The sequence below is a fragment of the Vipera ursinii genome (assembly GCF_947247035.1).
Source record: "Vipera ursinii genome assembly, chromosome: 1".
Lineage (NCBI taxonomy): Eukaryota > Metazoa > Chordata > Lepidosauria > Squamata > Viperidae > Vipera > Vipera ursinii.
The window spans coordinates 26,223,070-26,246,014 of record NC_139512.1 but is presented as its reverse complement, the minus strand read 5'-3'; the positions used below and the strand labels follow the sequence as shown (position 1 = coordinate 26,246,014).

Sequence of the window (22,945 nt, the reverse complement as noted above, 5' to 3'; positions counted from 1 at the left end):
ACATATAAATCACAATTTATATGTATTTTTACCTATTTCACCCCTCATTTTTTGATCACCCACATCTTCATCCATCTCATTAATAGACACAGATGACTCTGGGGTTTTTAAGGCAAAGGATTCTTTTACAGGTGATGGTGACTGAGGTGGGGTGGATTCAGGTGTGACCAGTGGAGTAGGTAATATGGTTTCCTGAAATGGAAAAAAAACACACAAATAATAAAAATACTAAAACTATTGAAACCATCCTCATTTCTATTGCATTTAACTCATCTCTGCTAAAGCATTAAATTTTGACTGAAATTTATCTAGCCAATCAATTAATAATCTTCAATTAAAAAGGTCTAATGCTTACTATTCCAAGAAGGGAAAGCTTATTAAAGCACAAATATTTTACTAGTCAATGACAACGTTAATTTAATGCATTTGAGCCTTCGGTCTGGATACAAAACCAAAGAAGAAATAATTCTGGATTTGGAGTACAAATATAAAATGTCATATTAAAAGCAAGCCAAGATCTGCCTTCAAACTAAGGCTTCATTCTGGAATTTTATATGCCCAGAATAAGAAGATTAAAACAATCTTTGTTTGCTGTCCAAGCCACTGTCTAACCAAAAGCATACACAAAGCCAGTGATCTTCTCAAAGACCTATGGAGAAACAGAATGGCCACTGATTCAGGTGATTCTAAGCGTCCCTTGTGGTGCTGGATGACTATTTTTATACATTTTGCCAGCTATACTTGTGCAGTGACACAAGGCAGTATTCTACCCCCAAAGCTATTTATTATCTATATGAAACCACTGGGGATGGTTATACAAGGTTTTGGAGGCAGGTATCACCAACAGGCAGATGACCTTCATCGCTACTAGGTAATACCTGAATCAGGAGAGGCCATGCATGTCCTGGAGTAGTGACTGTATGAGGTGGATGAAGTCTACTATATTGAGACTGAATCCCAAGAAGACAATGATTTTCTGGGTTTGAGACTGGGAAATTTACATTCGTTGGAAAGAACAAGATACCTGGGTCAGGAATGCACCTAGGGACATCTACATTGGAAGCCCAAATGACTTCCAGTTAGGAATGCTTATTGGCCGATTTGGTTGATATTGCAAGTGTGGTCATTCCAGGATCCTTACTATAGTTGCTAACGCACAGAAAATGTGAGATAATTATAATACACTTTAACAAGAGCTACTACTCTGTTTGGTCTAGAAGCTACAGCTGATGCAAGAGGTGTCAATCAGATGGCTGAATGTGGCATATGGATGCTCATGCCTTGTTGAAGCAACTGCCCGGGCTGCCAATTACAGGTTGTCCTCAACTTACAACCACAACTGAGTCCAAAATTTCTGTTGCTAAGCAACAGTTGTTAAATGGGTTCTGCTCCATTTTACAATCATTTTTGCACAGTTAAGCGAACCATTGCAGTTGTTAAGTGAATCTATCTTGCCCCATTGACTTTGCTTGTCAGAAGCTGGTTGGTAAGGTCACAAATGACGATTACATCACCCTGGGACAGTGCAGCTGTTGTATATACATGCCAGTTGCCAAGCACCCAAACTTTAATCATGTGACCATGGGTCACAAGCCTGAAAACTGGTCATAAGTCACTTTTTTAGTGCTGTTGTAACTCTGAATGGTCACTAAATTAATGCTTGTAAGTCAAGGTCGAACTGTAGTTTAAATCAGCCTGGCTGAAGAATTCTGGGAGATGGAAGTCCACAAGTCATAAAAGGGCCAAGTTTGAAGACCCCTGGTTTAAACCATTTAAATAGCAGCCAATAAGTTTAAATAATTACTTCTGTTACTCTCCAACTAAGTACAGAAGAAAACAACTTACCTTTTCTGGCAACTGTGGCACACTTGAAGAAACGACTGAAGCCAGTGTAGCTTTTTCACTTTCTCTGTTACCCAGCATTACAGCTACTCTCTCAGCAAGTGCTTCATTAACAAAATGCCTTATCATTTCAGAATCTACTGGGATGCCAGCATCAACAAATAGCTGAAACCCTTCAGTGCCTGCTGCTTCAACTGAAGATGGATCAGAACACAGACAGAAATTCAAGTTTAAAGTTGTACATAATAAGATTTGGATATGAAGAACTTTGAACTATATTCCTGATTGTCAGTTGTTTCTATTCTCTGCTATCCCAAAGCTGATCATGAGCCAGGGAATTGTTAGGAATGATATGAGATACAATACAAGGAATGGAATGGAATGATACCCCATTCCCCCTTATGCATGTGTGTATGCCCTTCTGTTTAAATGTGGTTCCTTTTTTCTTCAATGCTTAATTTGTAGGTTTTAGATGACTAGCCCATATAAACATTTAATATCCCACAGTTTATTATTTCTTATATTTCATACTGAGAGCCAGTTTGGTGTAGTGGTTAAGGCATTAAGCTAGAAACCAGGAAATTGGGAGTTCTAGTACCAGCTGAGGCACAAAGATCTGGATGACCTTGGGCCAGTCACTTTGTGCTAGCCCTAGGAAAGAGACAATGGCAAAACATTCTGAAAAATCTTGCCATGAAATCAGCAGGGATTTGTCCATGCTGTCTCCGAGAATCTGACATGACTGAACAGAAGAAGAAAAAATTCACAATAAAGATATACATGATTATTGAAGTCAAGTTTTGTATTTTGAAAGGGGAAAAATGCTTATCAAACAAAATTTGAGGGGCACTAAGTAAAATGTATTATCTTCGTTAAAATCTGTTCTGAACGTATTTCTTTAATAATATAGAGTTAATTTCTGGATTTTGCTACCAAAACAGACAATTAAGATTGTGGTTAGGTGAGTTTTAAGAAGGAACAAACTCATGGAATATATCTGTCAATATATTCTAAGCTTCTGTGAGGAACTAAAATTATGAAATTAGAACTAGTGAATATTGCATAAGGATTGTCTTGCTCCCTGTAAAAGTTAAATTAAGATAAATATCTCAAGAATAGGTAAGATTCATTAGGGAGAATACATTCTTTGAATAAGATTATATCTCAGTGGCTGACCACCTGCTTTATATGCAGAAATATTCAGTTTCAAACTACAGTAGCTCCAGATAGGCCTGGAAGAGCTCCCCCTTGATATATGGGAAAATATTGCTAATCAGGAAAAAAAACAGGAATAAACTTAAGAATTGAGGTTGATGAGGCACAAACTAGAAATTCCTACACTAAAGATTGTGTGTGTACATGAATGTACATATATGTACATATATATGTATATCGTGTGTGTGTATGTGTATAAAAATAACAAACAAGCATCTGACTTCAAGGTCACAAAGTGTTATAGCCAATATTTGTTAATTCAGAAGACAGGAAGGAAAACGTTTCCAGTTTCAACCTTTGAGAATATATAAAAGCTTATGACATCAATATATTGCTATGAGCAATAACTCTTCCATGAATGTCTTCATGCTCATCAGCAATAATTAGTTGAACCGTGTCTATACCTTCTGTCAAATTCAGCAAAGAAGTTAGGGTGAGGTATCAGGATATTAATAATTGGTTGCTAAGCCCAGGTGGGAACTTTTGTCAGTGGGAAGTCTTTAGATAAATAGTAGCTGTATGTTCTGCCATGTACCGTTTTGAGTGGCCAAGACATCGTGCACGTTTTGGGGAGTTTAGACTAGGACGAGGTGGATCAGTGGTCTGACTTAGCATCTTATCTGCCCCAGTCTTACACTATTTATGTCTTTCCAAGGCCAGTATATGAATCTGGCTAGAAAATGATGTGGAAGTTGATCAGATTCTCTTGATACTAAACCAGGACCACCCAATATCTGTCCTCTGCAATTCTTGACAAAGTGATTTTTTTAAAATTTCCTGCTGGAAAATAACAAAGGCATGTTTATGCTTCTGTTATATGACTACAGTATTTATGTATGTTAATGTGAGTACATTCTTCATTTCCTAAGAGAGAACATGATCTGAAAATATAATGCAAAAATATGTTTGATTATGTTGGGTTGTTTGGAGCATGTTTCTTATTGCTCCAGAAACAAACACGAGGGAGGGAATGTGTTGGAGGCCACAGCACATGCTTAAGAAAACGGCCTAGAACTAGGTGAATTGAGGAAAAAAATCCAGTTTATCAGATTTAGCAAATACAGGACTATTCACTGATCAAATTCACTATAGGAATCCCTTTCCTGGACTTCTTCTGTAAAAGCCTGCCCCCCCCCCCCGCTCTTCTTCTTTAACCAGGATGAGACAGCTGTTTTTTTACTTACCAATGTCAGAGGACACTGCTTGGCTCTCTTCACTCTCTGGTGAGCTTAAGTTGCGAATCACCTCTTTCTGAGCTGGATACATTCCACTGATAACTCGGGCCATTACTTCTTGTTCTACCCTGATGGAATAATAAAAACATATAAGGAACGGCTGCTGGAATTGGGTATGTCTAGTTTAATGAAGAGAAGAGTAAGGGGTGACATGATAGCAGTGTTCCAATATCTCAGGGGCTGCCACAAAGAAGAGGGAGTCAAGCTATTCTCCTGCACCTGAAGGCAGGACAAGAAGCAATGGATGGAAACTAAGCAAGGAGAGAAGCAACCTAGAACTAAGGAGAAATTTCCTGACAGTTAGAACAATTAATCAGTGGAACAACCTGCTTCCGGAAGCAGCGAATGCTCCAACACTGGAAGTTTTTAAGAAGAGACTGGACAACCATTTGTCTGAAATGGTATAGGGTTTCCTGCCTGAGCATGGGGTTGGACTAGATGACCTCCAAGGTCCCATCCAACTTTATATTATTGTTGTTGTTGTTGTTGCTGTTGTTATAACATTATTATCATTATCAGTATCTGATTGTAATTAAGCAGTTCAGCATATTGAATACAAATAGCTAAGTTAAGTAATGTTAGTTCATGGGCTTAAGATTTTCTCATATAAATAATTCCTCTTTTTTGCCTTTCAAATGCTTCACTGTCAACTTCTTCTGCTTTTATCTACCTATCTATCTGCCCCTTTAACACTTCATTTTCTATCAGCGCTGCATAATGTGCTCTCTTAAGTACCTTCGTCCTCTTATTGTCACTGATGATGAAATCTATTCTGAGATATTTTTCTGACTATATGAATTGACTACAGGTAATCCTGGACTTAACAACCATTTGTTTAATGTTGGTTCAAAGTTACGACAGTATTGAAAAAAAGTGACCTACATCCAGCCCTTGCACTTAAAATCATCAGTGTCCCAGGGGCTCTTGACAAGCAAAGGGAATGGGGAAAGTCAGATTAGCTTAATAACCACATGATTCACTTAACAATTGGAGCAAAAAAAATTGTAAAATCAAACACGATTTGCAACTGCATCACTGGTCATAATGACAGATGTTCAAGTCACAATTGTGATTGTAAGTCAAGGACTACCTATACACATCATGAAATATCCAATAAGCATTATAAAGCGTGAATGGGATTGAAACATAATGATCACCATTTCATGGTCATTGAGAACTCACCAACTAACCAATTTGTTTTCCAAGGTCTCTCGTTTTCCTATTATTTCATCAAGAATATCGGCTGAAACCTGGGGTGCTGGAGCCACTGGAGGAAATGGAGGCCCATTATATTTTGGAGAGCTGATGTCTCCTTGTCTGCTGAAGTGTAGGAGTGGTTCAGAGAATTGTGACATCCTATCATCATCTCCTTCTTCCTGATGGCAACAAAGCCAAACAACATTCAACATACATTCACAGTAATAATTGCTTTTGAATTCAGTACATCTATTTACCACATTAATAGCAATAGCTCTTAAACTTAGGCTTTACAGCACTTTCTGAGCAGTTTATAGTGTCAGGATATTGCCCTCAACAATCTGGGTCCTCATTTTACAGATCTCAGAAGAGTGGAAGGCTGAGTCACACTTGAGGCGGTCAGGATCGAACTTCTGCCTGTGGGCAGAGACAGCCTGCAATACTGTATTCTAACCACTGCACCACCACAGCTCCTAACAATAGAGTGAATATAAAAAATCCAGACTGAAAAAAGCAGCAGAGCTTATTCAGATTTTAGATACTCTCTAGAGCATTGATGACGAACCTTTTAGAGACCGAGTGCCCAAACTACAACCCAAAACCCACTTATGTATCGTCGGGTGCCGGGTGGGTGTGGCCAATGGGTGGGCATGGCCCATTGGGTGTGCGTGACCCATTGGGTGGCTGTGGTTGTGGTGGGACTAAAAAGTTCAATCAATCAATTCCAACTTTGCAAGATCTTTTTTTTCCCCTACGAGAAGTTGAAATTGATTTATTGAACCTTTTTTTTTTCCATACGGGAGCAGAGGCCTAAATTGAAATGGTTTTATAAAACCCAGCTGAAGGCCTAGGACTGGGGCAATGGCACACGTGCCCAGAGAGGGCTCTGCATGCCACCTGTGGCATGCGTGCCATAGGTTCGCCACCACGGCTCTAGGGTCACATCCTGGATGACCAGTACTAGTTTGATCTGGGCAGATGGAGGCATTCCAGCAATCGAGATAGAGTTTCAAGTTAACATTCATATTGAGAGGTCAAAAGCTTAAAAACTAAAAAGTTGTGCGATTACTTGTTTGTTTTAGTGATACCATACTTTACTGATGTGATGGCACCCCAATTACCTATGTGAAGTTGCATGCCTCCTCACAGAAGGTAGCATACAAATTAGACTACAAAACAAATAGCAATGGGAACAAATAAAGTTAAGACCAGTGAAAGAACAAAACCAGCATTAAGGTGCATTACAAGGAATACATTAAGCACTTAGGACAAGATAATATTATTCTTCACTCATATATTCTTTTTAACATGATGTAAATAGGCTGCTAAACATTTCACAGACACTTGCATGCTTGTACTTTGAAAAACCTGTTGGAAAATGCTTCTTAATACCTTAAGTATTTTTACATTTTCAAATATCAGTAAGTAGAATTTCAGATTAAAACTAACTCATCTGTATTATCCAGCTTGTCATTTATGGAAATACAAGCCAAAGGTGCCTAAGCTAGAATGATTTTGAAAGGTTTGTAATTCCCAAAGATATGGGGAAGAAGGCAGAAATTTCTTTCACATAATACAAATTGATGTCTTTGTCTCTTTTAATGTTATTTCATAAGCTGCTTTTTTGCATTAAGCTGACACTAAATGACTAAGTAAAGGCATTTAAGTAAAAAAAGGATTTTCACTAGGAAAATTTATAGGAAGTTATTGCTCCCTATAAAAATAGAGAAATATTACACATTTAACTCATAACCTGCTTTTTCTCTAGGAATTTAAGGTAGCATGATGATGATGAAGTTAGACAGAAAACCCCCATCTGCCTCCATTACCAGACTGTCAGCACCAATCAATGATGATCCTGTCATTTTAAGTATAAACACAATAGAAGCACACAATTTGATTTGTTTCTGTTATAATAGGCTATCATGCATTTAATAGCCTATTATAAAGAAAAGCCAACAAGCTGCAATGGGTAAGAACAGCAGTGTTTAAAAAGGTTAAGCTACTTTTCTATATTGCAAGATAGAGTATCATAAAACTGACCTGAGTAATATCAGTAGCATCAATAAAGTTAGCACCTGGAAGTTTCAGCTCTTCATCCTGAAGAAGGCTGTCTTCTGAAGTGGGCTACATAAAAGACAGATTTAACATATCTCTCAAATTTAGCTACAAAAATACAGTAGTAGAAAATGAAAGAATGTGATATTAGGAGGGGGAAAAATCAGGTATGTGACATGAATCTATGCATGGGAACAGGATGAGAGCATAAAAACAAAGTGATTTGACCACATGAAGACCAATGAGAATACTAACTGGTTGCTTAGAAAAAGTTTTGTTTGTTTTAATAAAGATTTAAGCATTATTCATGAATACACATGGAAAGGAAATACATGTAAATGCATAATTGAACATTATTTACGATGAAGAGCTGAGAGAACTAGTGAAGGTTTATAGGATGAAGAGAAATTCTAATATAAGACACACTATTTTTAATAAGGTGATGAATGTGCATAGAAGAAAATGAACGAAATGGAAATAAAAAATGACAGTAGAAAATAATAATAATAATAATAATAATAATAATAATAATAATAATAATAATAATAATAATAATAATAATAATAATAATAATAATAATAATAATAATTTCATTTATATACCGCCCTTCTCCCGAAGGACTCAGGGCGGTGAACAGGGCAAGTATATAAAAATACAAAAATACAAAAGTTTAAAAAGAATTAAATATAATGCCCAAACTAAAACAGTAAATACATATATTAAAAAACAACAATAAAATCCCAAACCCATCCCCCCATCAGGCCAGGCCAGCTTGTTCGAATAAGTGTGTCTTCAGATCGCGTTGGAAGGAGTGAAGGTTGGGCGCCATCCGGAGCTTGACCGGCAACCAATTCCATAAATCCGGGGCGTCCACAGAGAAGGACCTCCCCCTGGGAGCCACCAGACGACATTCTCTGACTGGTGGCACCCTGAGGAGGCCCTCTCTGTGGGAACGCACAGGGCGGAGGGAAGTTGATGCTGGCAGCAAGTGATCCCTGAGGTACTCCGGACCCATGCCATGTAGGGCCTTGAACACCATTACCAGTACCTTGAATCTCACTCGGAAGACAACTGGGAGGCAGTGCAGCTCACGGAGCAGAGGTGTAACATGGGAGTATCGGGAAACTCCCAACACAACTCTCGCGGCTGCATTCTGTACCAGTTGGAGCCTCCGAGTGGTCTTCAAGGGCAGCCCCATGTAGAGAGCGTTGCAGTAGTCTAAACGAGAGGTCACGAGCGCATGAGTGACCGTACGCAGGGCATCCCGGTCCAGATAGGGCCGCAACTGGTGCACCAGGCGAACCTGGGCGAAGGCCCCCCTAGTCACGGCCACTATATGATCTTCCAAAGTAAGCCGTGAATCTAGGAGGACTCCCAAGTTGCGAGCCCTATCTACGGGGGGTAATAGCTCACCCCCCATAGAAAGAGATGGAATATTCTGAATATCCCGGGATGCCGGTATGCACAGCCACTCAGTCTTGTCGGGGTTGAGTTGAAGTCTGTTCCTCCCCATCCAGACCCGAACCGCTTCCAGGCAACGGAACATCACGTCGAGGGCATCACTGGGGTGGTTTGGGGTCGAAATAAAAAGTTGGGTATCATCAGCATACTGATGATACCCAACTCCAAAACCACGAATGATCTCACCCAGCGGTTTCATGTAGATGTTGAACAGGAGAGGCGAGAGGACCGACCCCTGAGGAACTCCACAAGCGAGAGGCCTTGGGGCGGATCTCTGCCCTCCTGTCAACACTGACTGCGAACGTCCCAGGAGATAGGAGAACCACTGAAAAACTGTGCCTCCCACTCCCAATCCCCTGAGATGCCACAGCAGGATACCATGGTCGATGGTATCGAACGCCGCTGAGAGGTCTAATAGGACTAGGACAGAGGAATGTCCCCTGTCCCGGGCCCTCCAGAGATCATTCACCAGAGCGACCAATGCTGTCTCCGTGCTGTACCCAGGCCTGAAACCCGATTGGTACGGGTCCAGATAATCCGCTTTATCCAGGACCAAAGGGAGCTGATGCGCCACCACACTCTCAACAACCTTTGCAAGAAAGCGAAGGTTGGAGACCAGACGAAAGTTATTTAACACAGCTGGGTCCAAGGCAGGCTTCTTGAGGAGAGGTCTCACCACCACCTCCTTCAAGACGGCGGGGAAACTACCCTCACTCAAAGAGGCAGATATAACCGCCTGGAACCAGCCTCGTGTCCCCTCCTGAGCCGCATAAACCAGCCAGGAGGGGCACGGGTCCAATAAACATGTGTTGGAGCTCAATCTCCTGCATGAAAATAAAAACAAGAAAAATGTTACAATAAATGAATACATATTTTCTGTAATGAATCCATATTTTCCCTGAATATAATAAAGTGTGTTTTTCACAGCTTTTATTTTAAATGTGTTTGTTTATCACATGGCAAGAGAGGGGTTTTTTAAAAATTATTTGTTCCGCAGAAGCAACAATTAGAATTGCAGATCAATTCTGGAGAATGTGAGAGTAACATTTATTATTGAAACCATTTCTGTCTAAAAGAAAAGACTTAGTTTACAATTATGTAATTGTATTCAGGATAGCTCCTCATATGGCTGTTTTTATTAAATACTCAACATCAATCAGTAACCACCTGGGTCTTTCAAGCTAGGCCATACCATTATACAGAAAGGCTTTCCTTATACAAAATTAATCCTGTGAACCTTATTAAATAAATGTTAAATTCTCTCTTCAGCAACAACCCTTTCACAATATTAGACAAAGATACTATTGGAAATTAGCATTAGAAACTAGATACTATTGAAAATCAACAGATACCTTATTAGAAACCAACAAATACCTGTATTGGTGCCTTTGTAGGACTACGTAGTAAAGACACCTGGTTTTCATTTGTAGTGTCACTTGAGATGCTATCAATATCAATATTAGGTAGTGTCTGCAAAGAAATATCATACACTGAGATTTTCATTTCTGAAGTGGATACAAGCCACATCTCAATCACACCTTGTATCATTCTAGGCCACATGCAAAGCTTGTGGCAATGGATACAAAAATTACAAATAGCTGATAATTTATTAATACAGATAGTCCTCAACGTATGACCAACATTTCTGTTGTTAAGTGAGACATTTGCTAAATGAGTTTTGCCCCATTTTACGACCTTTCTTGCCACAGTTGTTAAATGAATCACTGCAGTTGTTAAGTTAGTAACCTGGCTGCTAAGTGAATCTGGCTTCCCCATTGACCTGCTTGCCAGAAGGTTGCAAAAGGTAATCACATGACCCTAAGATGCTAAAACAATCATAATTATTAACCAGTTGCCAAGCATCTGAATTTTCATCACGTAATCATGGGGATGCTGCAAAGGTCACTTTTTCCAGTGCTGTTATACCTTTGAATGGTCATTAAATAAACTGTTGTAAGTTGAGGACTACCTGTACTTTAGACAGAAAGTAGGGATGTCAGTATCGTTAATACCTTCTCCAAGGCAGACTGTACCCAGGATAAAGAAAGGGGAAAGGAAAATAGCCAAAGGGAAAGGTCTTTCAACACCAACCCGACAGCTGCAGCTATTTTTATTTCAGAGAAGAAACTTCAAGGTGCGGTTTTCTCTGCTGAAATGGAAAACTGTCTAGCCACTATCAATAAGACTAAGTATTAATTAATTTTAACAAGCTACTTTTAAAAGCAAAGAGTACAATTGTTCTGGTACGCTGAAAATGGGATGGACATCAATCAGGCTGACACTGTTATAAAAAGCAAATAACATGAGGGCAAAATAAAATATTACGTGCAGAAAAACATAGCTTAATAAGATATCTTCTTTAAAAAAATTGAATATCTTTTTTTAATGTTTAACAGCTTTTAAACCTTTTTTTTAAAAAACTGAAGGACTCTCAAAATGGCTAAAAATGAAAACTAAGAGAAACCACCTAATATAAGCTTTATGTTTCTTAGGAGAGGAAACTGTATCCAAATCACAACTTCTAAGTCTTCTAAGTTTTCCAAAGTTAGCAATTGTAAAATATGTGGACTTCATTCCCAGAATTTCTCAGTCAGCATGCCAGAAGTCCCAACTGCCAAGCTAACACTGCTCCCTCTCCTCATCATCCAAGGATTCTATGTTGTTTGCAAGCATAAAATCACACCGCCCTCCCGTGGCAAAGGTGGCAGGAAGGAAACTCTGGGGAGATTAAAAAGGGTTTGTTTGTTTGTTCTATATTCTCCAGAAGCAACAACTGAATGAAAAAGGATGATGACATCTCTCAAGGTTGAGCTCTTGATGCAATATTTGCTTGACAAAAAAAAAGGGAACCATCCCATCTTAAGTAACCTAAGGGACATTTATTTATAAAGGGAGTTTTCTTAAAAAAACCAATCAATTTAAATTTAAACAAACGCAGTTGTGATATTTCTGTTCTTCAGAGGTAAGAATCTGCCCTCATGCCAATTCCAGCACTAAAAATTACTAATTATCTGATAAATTATCAGTCTATTAACAGACTTCCAGTAACTCTAAAGTGTGACTTCAGAAGACTATTATGTGTATTAGAAAACACAACTGTTTAAATAACAGAAGAGACTAAGAATATCTCAGCTAAGTCAGCTTAATTTGATTTTATGAATGTTCCCACCTACACTCCCCCTTACAATATCCCTTTCAAACATTGCTATTCATAGTGCACACTTTCTGTTGTTTCCAAATGCAAAATTGGGCACTGTGCTCTTTTACCAGGTAAAGGTTCCCCCGCACATGCATGCTAGTCGTTTCCGACTCTAGGGGCCGGTGCTCATCTCCGTTTCAAAGCCGAAGAGCCAGCATTTGTCCGAGGACATCTCCGTGGTCATGTGGCCGGCATGACTAGACGCCAAAGGCACACGGAACGCTGTTACCTTCCCACCGGAGTGGTCCCTATTTTTCTACTTGCATTTTTACGTGCTTTCGAACTGCTAGGTTGGCAGAAGCTGGGACGAGTAACAGGTGCTCACTCTGTTACGCGGCACTCGGGATTCGACCCGCCAAACTGCCGACCTTCCGATCGACAAGCTCAGCGTCCTAACCCACTGAGCCACCGCGTCCCTTTACCAGAGAGGGCTAGAAACAGAGGAAGATGCTTTTTTTCAAAGGGACTATTAAGCCACTCAATATTTCTTATTCTTTACTCCATACCTGCATAGTTAATTTGGGAGGATCCTTTTTCTCTGACTTCATTTCTATTATTGTGACATTGGGCTTGTTCACCTTTGACTTTCGTGGTGGGGGAGAGGAAGGGGGAAGAACAGAAGTTGTCACAGTAACAGGATGGAATTCACCTATATTTATTTCGGAAGGCTGAGGTGAGATGAGATTCATCTGTTTTTGCCCTATGAAAGTTCAAAACAAAAGAAAGCAATGAAAATTACCTTGAATGGATTCTAACCAGGCACAAAACTATAGGCAAAGCTAAAATTAAAAAAAATGATGAATTTGACAAAAAGATAATCTAAAGAAAAAATTATTATGGGAAATTCAAAACAGATTGAAAAATTGCAGCTCGGTATACAGAAGTAAAGCATATTCTCTTGTTCATGGAGGAAAAGTCATAAATCAGAATTTATGGTCAAAAATCAGAAAATTCCTTGGAGCTTATCTATTCAATTCTCCTGCTTGATCAATGGCTATACGTATGAGGGGTAAATTAAGTAACATTCAGAGAGTACCACAGAAGAGGGCTGATTCCTTCATGATCTGCTTATCACCTTCTCTCAGAGATATCTCATCAGTCAATACTGCAAACTGGATGCTGCCCTAGAGAGGTCTACTGACCCATGCATATATTTTAAGGCAGGTCAATCATTTCAGTAAAAAGATGGCTCAAATTCTTCAAACTTCAGTCCCTCAGCTTCTCTTAACTTACCAGGCTAACGAAATCTGAGGTATCAGGAGATAGATATCTGGAGATTAAGAACACAATTCTATTTCATGTTTCAAATCGGAGTCATGAGTTTTCCCCTCATTTGTGGGAACCTCAAACTTTAATAACAGACATTCTATCTGCCTGCCTGCCTGCCTGCCTGCCTGCCTGCCTGCCTATCTATCTATCTATCTATCTATCTATCTATCTATCTATCTATCTATCTATCTATCTATCTATCTATCTATCTATCTATCTATCTTAGTCTGGAGACTGCCCAAATCCCTCATAGAGTGACTCTGAGATGTATCAAATTAAGACTTATCTTGGCATTAAAGATAATCGGAAGAAAACACTAAATCTCCACAGTTACCTGACCTGCTTTTTGCTAAACAAGAGCTGCTTGGGTAACTTAGGACACTTTTTAATTCATACCTAATGGGATTGCCATTGGAATGAGATGACCTTCAAGAGGACCAGATACTTCACAAATCTCTTTTGTTGGGCTGAAAAGATACTGCAGTTCCTGGTGAAAAGCAGACACTGATTCTGCCTTCTTAGGAATGATAACTTTATTGTCCAGATGGGGGCTGGTCTGTGTCCTGATAGATTTTACTTTTGTACCTGGTGAAATTAGATTATGTATTCACACACTATGCAAAAACAATTCTAAAGCCACAGTTTATTTAAGAAATCACAACTGTGCTATTAACAGAGCACCCTACCCTATAAACTACAGTGGTACCTCGGTACTCATCGTTAATTGGTTCTGGCAGGTGTGATGAGTACCAAAAACGATGAGTGCCAAACAATTTTTCCCATAAGGAATAATATAGTGAGCCACAAAACAGCCAACAACAACCGGTACCAATGAGTCCCTGGACAAAATTTCCACGTCAAAATGCACTAAGTACCAAATTTGATGAGTTTCAAAGCAGTTGAGTACCACGGTACCACCGTAGTTTATAAATCCTAATCCTGTGTTCAAGCCACATGCAAAGTTAAACAAATAAACCACAGTATAGTTTAGTATGATAAATGAACCAAAAATATTTTTTTAAACACACAAAAGCTTTTGGAATAGATTTGGCTGGTGTCCAAGCAGATATGGGGCAGCTTGTAAGCCGCCCTGAGTCTTCGGAGAAGGGCGGGATATAAATGGAATAAAAATAAAAATAAAATAAAATAAATCTTGTAGCAACCTGCAACCCTCTCCTAGCCCCCAGCTGCAGTTTCTCAGCCTGAGATCTTGCTGATAAATTTGGCTCACATGGTCAAGTTTCAGTAGCGTAATCTCTGCCTCCCCCCCCTCTGCCTTCTACCTTTCAAAAATGAAAGCTAGTGATAGCAATGGGAGCCTCCTCAGAGGTAAACAGCTCCTACTGTTATCTTACCTCCTCCCCCAAACAGCCCCAAATTGTGTCATTGAAATTTGATACTAAAAATTAGCTGCGGAATTTTGGCTCATGGAGGGATTTTAAAATGTGGGAATGGAAATATTTGACTACCAGAGGAGTCTCATTTCCATTTCCACCTTTTAATTTCTCCAAATAAACAAAACAAAAACCCCAGGAAGAGTCTCTTCTGGTGACACAAGCAGTTTCTTACACTCCTTAGAAGTCCAAGAGGCAGATCTGTGAACCCTGCCCCTTTGCATAAGGCAAGCAAGGCAGGTCAGCTGGTTCTGCATATGCATCCCAAACGTTCAGCTGTTAGCATTTGATTTGCTCAGTTATCTCTGCAGGAAGGAGGATGGTAGAGGGACTAACGCTCTCCTATGACCTACTTGGGCAGGAAATCCTCCATTTTACAGAAATCAAAGACTGCCCTTCTTTGAAAGAGACAGTAGAACAGCTGTCTCAAGAGATTTTCCTAATTCTTAATTAACTTTTTTATCAGTTTATAATATAAAATACAAAAATACAAAAGAAAATAGGAAAATAAGGGAAGGAGAAGGGAAAGGAAAAGTGTTGAGAAAAGGGAAAAAAGAAAGAAAAGTCGTTGACATCCGACTCCCTTTGGTGCAGTAGAATAACATAATAGCATCAAACGTCAAATTTTTATTTTTACATTCCATGTTTCCCCAAAAGTAAGACCTACCCTGAAAATAAGGCCTAGTTTGATTTTTGGGGGGAGGGCCTAATATAAGCCTTACTCCAAAGATAAGCCCTAGTTTTGGGGGAGGTACACACCTATAAATCAAACTTGGGCGGGGGTGGGGGGTAGAGCTGCCCCACGGGCCCTACACCCACTTACCTTGTAGTCAGGCCTCTCCTTGCCGGGCCACTTCTTCTGCGGCGTCCCCAGGCCTGCATTTCACAGTCAGGCCTTTCTGCAAGGCCACTGCAGCCGAGAACCAAGCTATGGATTCAATCCATAGCTCGGTTCTGCAAGGCCTCTGCAGCCAAGAACCGAGCTATGGATTGAATCCACTGCTCTGTTATCGGATGCAGAAGCCTTCTGGAAAGGCCTGACTGCGAAATGCAGGCCGGAGCGCCATTCTTTGAGCTGCAGACTGCAGCTGCTCCTTCGGCCACAGAAGTTGGTGGGCTGGGCAGGATTGTCAGTGCTGGAGGTGAGTGGAAAAGACACCCCCCGGAAATAATATCTGGTGCCTCTTTTGGAGGCAAAAAAATAATAATAATAATAACCGGTCTTATTTTCAGGAAAACAAAGCAGTAGTTATACTAGTCATTTCTATAACAACAAAGAGATTTTCCTACTTCTTTATATTCACGTCCATTTTTAATGCATGTTTGGTGGCAAAGATAATTAAATAAATGCCATGAATAAGTTATTTATTAGAAATAGCTATATTACTCTACAGAATTTTCACAAGATCAAGGTGGAATAAAGCATATCCTAGAATAGAAAGGCAAGCTGTTTGAAACGTTGTTTTTAAGGGGAAAAAACACTACTTGCCTTTAACACTTTCTATTACTTTTGGTCGTGGAGGTTTTGATTTGGGAGGTGGAGAATTGAAGCGCAGATAGGGAGATTTCTTCAGTGTGCTTCTATGACCTTGGTAAACTGGCCTGCCATAAACCTGAGAAAGATACTCTTCATTTTGTGCTTCCAACCTTGTTTTCAGAGAACCCTGCTTATAAAAGAAAAACCATTCTGAAATTTGACTACAGATAGGTAGATGGTTAAATAAGAATCATTTATATTTCAGCCACCTAAATCTAGAGTTAGGAGATAGAAAGCCAAATTTATTTATTACAGTACAAGTACAGATAGTCCTTGAGTTACAAGTGTAATGGAGCCTGTCCATTCCACTCGTAACTCGAAAACCCGTGGGAGTGAATCTTGTACCTCGAATGAGATCACTCCCTTGCTTGTTAAGACGTACGTGGCTCGTAAGTGAACATGAGGTATCTCAGGGTGGGGAGGGCTTAATGATGGAACAGGCCCCCCAAGGCCTTCCTGACCCACTGATGCATGCTTCCCCCTCCCTTCCTGCCACACCGGACTCACCTTCAAAAGATCTGTCTCCTCTCTGCCACAGTTCCTGCTACCGCCCAGATCTGAGGCCAGGGGGAAGCTTCCACGTGCCTCCAGAGGCTGAATCGGGGCTTCGGAGGCCTTTTCCAGGCCTCTGCCATCTGGATCTGAGGGGGATGCTTCCGCGGCCTTCCGGTGGCCTGATCCCCTCAGATCCGGGTGGCAGCAGCCTGGAAAAGGCCTCCAATGCTCCAATCCAGCCTCCAGAGCCCGTGGAAGCATCCCCCAGCTTCCTTTCCGTTCTCTGTTGCAGAGAACAGAGGCCTAAGTACCATGAGATCACGTGAAATCAGTAGCATGAGATCTCGCCTCACTGATCTCGCGTGATCTTGCATTACTTTAGGCCTCCATTCCCTGCAAACTAACCAAAGGCCTGGAGCAGCCAATAAAGCGAAGGATCTCTTCGCAGGGCAAGTATTGAAGGCCTGGTGCCTAGACAGAGCTGGAGCGGGGGTGGGGAGGAAGGGAATAACGAGTGAATGTTGCAGAGCCTCTGCGGTCACTCATAAGGGCAAACGACTGCTGTGGTGCTGCAATATTCGTAATTTTGGGACTTGCTCGTAAGCACTAGGGGACGCTTATCGCGTAAGTTCGAACGAGCGTTAAGTGAATGCACGTAACTTGGGGATTACCTGTAGTCCTTGACTTACAACAGTTCATTTAGTGACCATTTGAAATTACAACAGCACTGAAAAAAGCGACTTATGACTTTTTTCAAATGACCGTGGGACACTGCAGCCATCATAGATACATGCCAGTTGCCAAGCGTCTGAATTTTGATTATGTGACCAGAGGAATACTGCAACGGTCATAAGTAGGAAAAACAATCATAAGTCACTTTTTTATTGCTGTTGTAACTTCAGTCACTAAATGAAAGGTTGTAAGTCAAGGATTACCTGCAGTGAACTATACAGTGAGAGGAAAAAAGTATTTGATCCCCTGCTGATTTTGTACATTTGCCCACTGACAAAGAAATGATCAGTCTATAATTGTAATGACAGGTTTATTTTAACAGATAGAGACAGAATTACAAAAAAATAATAATCCAGAAAAAGACATTTTTAAAAAAATTATAGATTGGCATTTTAATGAGTGAAATAAGTATTTGACCCCTTTGCAAAACATGACAGTACTTGGTGGCAAAACCCTTGTTGGCAATCACAGAGGTCAGACACTTCTTGTAGTTGGCCACCAGGTTTGAACACATCTCAGGAGGGATTTTGTCCCACTCCTCTTCGCAGATCCTCTCCAAGTCATTAAGGTTTTGAAGCTGACATTTGGCAGTTCGAACCTTCAGCTCCCTCCAGAGATTTTTTATGGGATTATGGCCTGGATGCTGGCTAGGCCACTCCAGGACCTTAATGTGCTTCTTCTTGAGCCACTGTTGTCTTGGCTCTGTGTTTTGGGTCATTGTCATGGTGGAATATCCATCCACGACCTATTTTCAATGCCCTGGCTGAGGGAAGGAGGTTCTCACCCAAGATTTGATGGTATATGGCCCCATCCATCGTCGTTTTGATGCGGTGAAGTTGTTCTGTCCCCTTAGCAGAAAAACACCCCCAAAGCATGTTTCTACCTACATGTTTGATGGTGGGGATGGTGTTCTTGGGGGTCATAGGCAGTATTCCTCCTCCTCCAAACACAGCAAGTTGAGTTGACGCCAAAAAGCTCAATTTTGGTCTCATCTGACCACAACACTTTTACCCAGTTCGCCTCTGAATCATTCAGATGTTCATTGGCAAACTTCAGACAGGTGCTTTCTTGAACAGGGGGACCTTGTGGGCACTGCAGGATTTCAATCCTTCACAGAGTAGTGTTATCAATTGTTTTCTTGGTGACTATGGTCCCAGCTGCCTTGAGATCATCGACAAGATCCTCCTGTGTAGTTCTGGACTGATTCCTCACAGTTCTCATGATCACGGAAACTCCACGAGATCTTGCATGCAGCCCCAGACTGAGGAAGATTGACAGTTATTTTGTGGTTCTTCCATTTGCGAATAATCGCACCGTTGTCACCTTCTCACCAACCTGCTTGGCAATAGTCTTGTAGCCCATTCCAGCCTTATGTAGGTTTACAATCTTGTCCCTGACATCCTTGGACAACTCTTTGGTCTTGGCCATGGTGGAGTTTGGAATCTGATTGATTGATTGTATAAAATACAAGTATCCTTTATATAGGTAACAAACTGAGATTAGGAGCGCTCCCTAAGAGAGTGCTCCTAATCTCAGCTCATTACCTGTATAAGACACCTGGGAGCCAGAAATCTTGCTGATAGATTAAATTCACTCATTAAAATGCAAATCAATTTATAACTTTTTTGAAATGTGTTTTTCTGGATGTTTTTGTTGTTATTATGTGTCTCACTGTTAAAATAGACTGATCATATCTTTGTGTGTGTGTATATGTGTGCGTGCACACGCACATGCGCATGCGCACACACACACACATGCACACACACCAAACATGGGAGAACAGCATTCTCCAGTCCTCAACATAACCACTTACTTGTTCAGTGACAGTTCAAAATTATGATGGCATCCCCCAAACCACCTATTTTCTGTCGTGTGTGCCCACTCAAACACACTGTGCTCACTCATGGTCAATCAACCACTTGCCCCAACATCTGGGCAGCCCCCCTGAGCTCCTTGCCCGAGACTCCCCATCTCATTCCACTTAAAACCCCACAGAGTCTTGGAATTATGATGGCAACCAGGATTGTGGGATTGCTGTTGCCAAGTGATGCTGTCGCATGACATCATGTTTTACAACCACATTGCTTAGGGACAGCAATCCCAGTCCCAATTGCTGTCATAACCCAAGGACTACCTGTACTAAATAAGCAAGGGACAAATTCCTCCTCTTCATGCAGTTCAGATGGCCTCTGCTGATTCCAGCCTGAACTAGATTTAGCCCCTACTAGCTCCCACATAATGCATTCTCACTTTGACTGGCAGTTTTGGAGACAGCTTTGCTGTAGGCAAACGTTTTTTGGGGGGGATTCTTTGACCATAATGAGATTTTGCATATGTTTCTCTGCTGGCTGTCCTGGTGGCCTGTTGTGCCTTGAGGTAGTCCTTCCTTGCCATTTCATCCTAAAAGCAAAGCAGAAAAGCAGAAATAAAATGATAGCTTTTAGATTAACATAAAGGTTGATGGAGTTTTAATGTGTAAGCATTAGTGCTGACAGTATCAATAGGAAGGAAGGTAATTGGTATGATGCAATATACAAGATTTAAGGGCTTGTGCCTAATATCAGCAATGACATAAAATAAATTTGTAGATTTTTTTAAAAAAAATGCTGAAGTCTCAAAAAAGGAAGTACACCCCTTTTATTTGTTTCTGTCCTATCATTCTTCCAATTTTCTGCAGTCTAAATTATCATAAAGGCTATGCAAATAAGCAGCACTTCTAACTTTGCTAACCTCTGCTATTGCAGAATCTTCTATGCAAAATGTTGCTATTTTAAAAGAAAAGAACAATCTGGACAGTTGTCTCATGATTTAATGAACCCCAAGATTGTTAAGCAATCCTTGCCTTTCTCCAAAAGTAGGCATTTCCTTCAACTATATATTAAAACACTCAAAATCGGTCCAAAGAAAGGGAAATGGAGAAGTTATTTTCCACAATTTGTATCTTAATATAACTTGCCACATTTGTAGGAGCCATATATTCACGATAACGGACAGTTCTGTAATAAATTTTGCACAATCAAGCGGTAAGAACTTTGAAGTTATAGGGCCTTGAATTCAAAAACTAGAGATAGCCGTGTCTGTTACCATTTGCAGAAATTCCAAAAAAAATCAATATTGAGAGTAAAACGCATTTCTCTGGGAAAGATTTAGAGAATCATTTAGCAGAGTTGTATTTTGCCAGAAACCACTCTGCCGCCACACCTGAATTTCCATGCTGATTGTCTTAATCCAATCGTCTACAGTTTTCCTGATCCGTATTTCCTCTAGGACATCTCTACAAGAGAGGAACAGCAGTAGAAAATTAGAGGGTCAAATCATCAAAAATGGAAAACTTTGCTTTAAAAAAAGTTTGAAGCTCATACAGTGGAGAGAAAGACAGAGAGCTAGAAGTGCTGCTCATTTTGTGTGTGTGTGTTTGTGTGTGTGTGTGTGTGTGCGTATGTTACACTTAAACTATACAGATGGACAAGAGTGGTCACCACAAAGCCCTGAACTTTTTTTTTAATTCTATCTGTCCCCTTATGAATAAAATCTTGGTCCTGAAATTTCTCTGCAATCTACTGATAAACAAATTTAAGATTTCTTACAAGTTGTCAGAGATAAATGAAACAACTACAACCACCCAATGTAAGGATCCCATCTTATTACTTGTATGATGTCATCGTATCATGCTCATATTTACTGTAATCCCTGACCATCCAAAATATAGAAAACAATTGCCTGCTTCTATTTTCATGACACTCACTTATCTCCCTTCCATTCATTTAAACTTAGTTAAAAACAATCTTGGATGAATGTCGTGCCTTCTTGGATCTCAGGAACTTTTAATCCCACTGATCTATTATTGGAAATGTGACAAACTTATCTTTATGTGACAAACTTATCTTCAAGAAGTCAGGGATGCCAAGGCTCTACGCTTTTCATCTTTAGATCAAAAAGTTTCTAAATATTTTCCTAGACATAGATTTTAAGAGTTGGTTGAGAAGCTCTTTTAATTCATGTTAATGGTATGAGTTGATTTTTTTTGGTTAATTTTACTATACAGGTGATGTGTGGTTTTATATTTGTCCACTATTTTGGCCCTCCCTTACAAAGGATAGAAACAAAATTCATATTACGGTAGTCAATTTTAAATGGTTGTAATTCTGAAGAGGGAAATAATATTCCTAGAACAAAGAAAATGCAAACTCAAAATACAGAACTCTACCTATCTGCTGTCAACTCATCTATGAAGGTATGCAAAGCATTAGCATCCTTGGCACGAATAATGGCTTCCAGGTTTTCTTCAAGAAGCCTTTTATTCTTGCGGACTGTTCTTAGGATCTTTTCAGCGTCTCTCAGTATAGATTTGGATGCCTTGTTTGACTGAAGAATGGATGACTTGGAAAGTTGGTGAAGTTCAAAAAGGTTTTTTTGCTGAAATCCAAATAAATTTTAAAATGTCACTAAAAGCTAACAACCTAAGGTATATTGAATTACATCTATAAACGGTTCCTACAAATTAAGATGGTAAATCAGCTGCACCCACACTTTCGTCTATGCTTTTAGAATCTGCTCCGAAGAATTGGCAGATTTTGGGGCATATCTGAAAAAAGAAGCGCATGAGGGAAAAACCCACTCTGCAAGCACAGAGTACTTGTACAATACTGACTTCTCTTTTTATGCAAGAAGTTCAATTTTTAATTATCGAAGTAGGGCTTAAATTTGGGGGAAATATGAAAAAAGCAAAAGAAAGAAAAATAACCATTAAATTATACACAATTTGAAAAGAACTGAATATTATTTTAATTCTTTATTTTAATGTTTACAACTTGCAATACATTACTTGATCTTGAGGTGTAATAAAATTAGTAGAAACAGCAAAATGCAATAAAAATCTAGACATTTTCTAAAAGGCTAAGCTAAGTGCCTTGTGCAAAGTATTTTTTTGTATTTAAAATAAACTAACAGTTTATGCTAGCCTGCTCTGTGAGTAGAGGACATTCATAGCCAGAGGTCTATAAGATGGCCCTCTCTATATTGCCACATAATACTGCACAACTCTTCTATCAGTGAAATAAAAAGAAGAGCTGCTTTTGATACTAGCACAAGCTAAACTGAGGGAAGCACTCAAGGAGATTGCTAATAGCAATCTCCTGGAATATAGAGCAGTTATAAAATTAATAATATTATTTTTATTACATGACAAATTAAAATAAAATAAATAAATAAATCTATGGACATAAAAACATGTATAAATATTTCTGAAGCATTTGAATAGAATACAGTAACCCACAAGAAACATCAGAAGTCCATTACTATATGTTCTGCT

The 22,945-nt window shown here is 39.7% G+C and overlaps 1 protein-coding gene across 5 annotated transcripts in view; it reads right to left on the bottom strand.

Moving 5' to 3' along the window:
• The window catches only part of KIAA0586, an 89,736-nt gene that overhangs the window by 48,267 nt on the left and 18,524 nt on the right, over positions 1-22,945 (bottom strand). For 4 of the 5 annotated variants that reach the window (XM_083370085.1, XM_083370086.1, XM_083370083.1 and 1 more), the window contains exons 14-25: positions 21,842-22,050; positions 20,836-20,908; positions 19,885-20,034; positions 16,360-16,537; positions 13,873-14,061; positions 12,714-12,907; positions 10,383-10,478; positions 7,533-7,616; positions 5,475-5,668; positions 4,242-4,360; positions 1,846-2,036; positions 33-192 (exon numbers count right to left, since the gene is read on the bottom strand). In XM_083370085.1, the coding sequence (XP_083226211.1) occupies positions 33-192; positions 1,846-2,036; positions 4,242-4,360; positions 5,475-5,668; positions 7,533-7,616; positions 10,383-10,478; positions 12,714-12,907; positions 13,873-14,061; positions 16,360-16,537; positions 19,885-20,034; positions 20,836-20,908; positions 21,842-22,050 (1,837 nt within the window). The remainder of the gene's footprint in view (positions 1-32; positions 193-1,845; positions 2,037-4,241; positions 4,361-5,474; positions 5,669-7,532; positions 7,617-10,382; positions 10,479-12,713; positions 12,908-13,872; positions 14,062-16,359; positions 16,538-19,884; positions 20,035-20,835; positions 20,909-21,841; positions 22,051-22,945) is intronic. The other variant, XM_083370084.1, reaches the window with a different exon arrangement.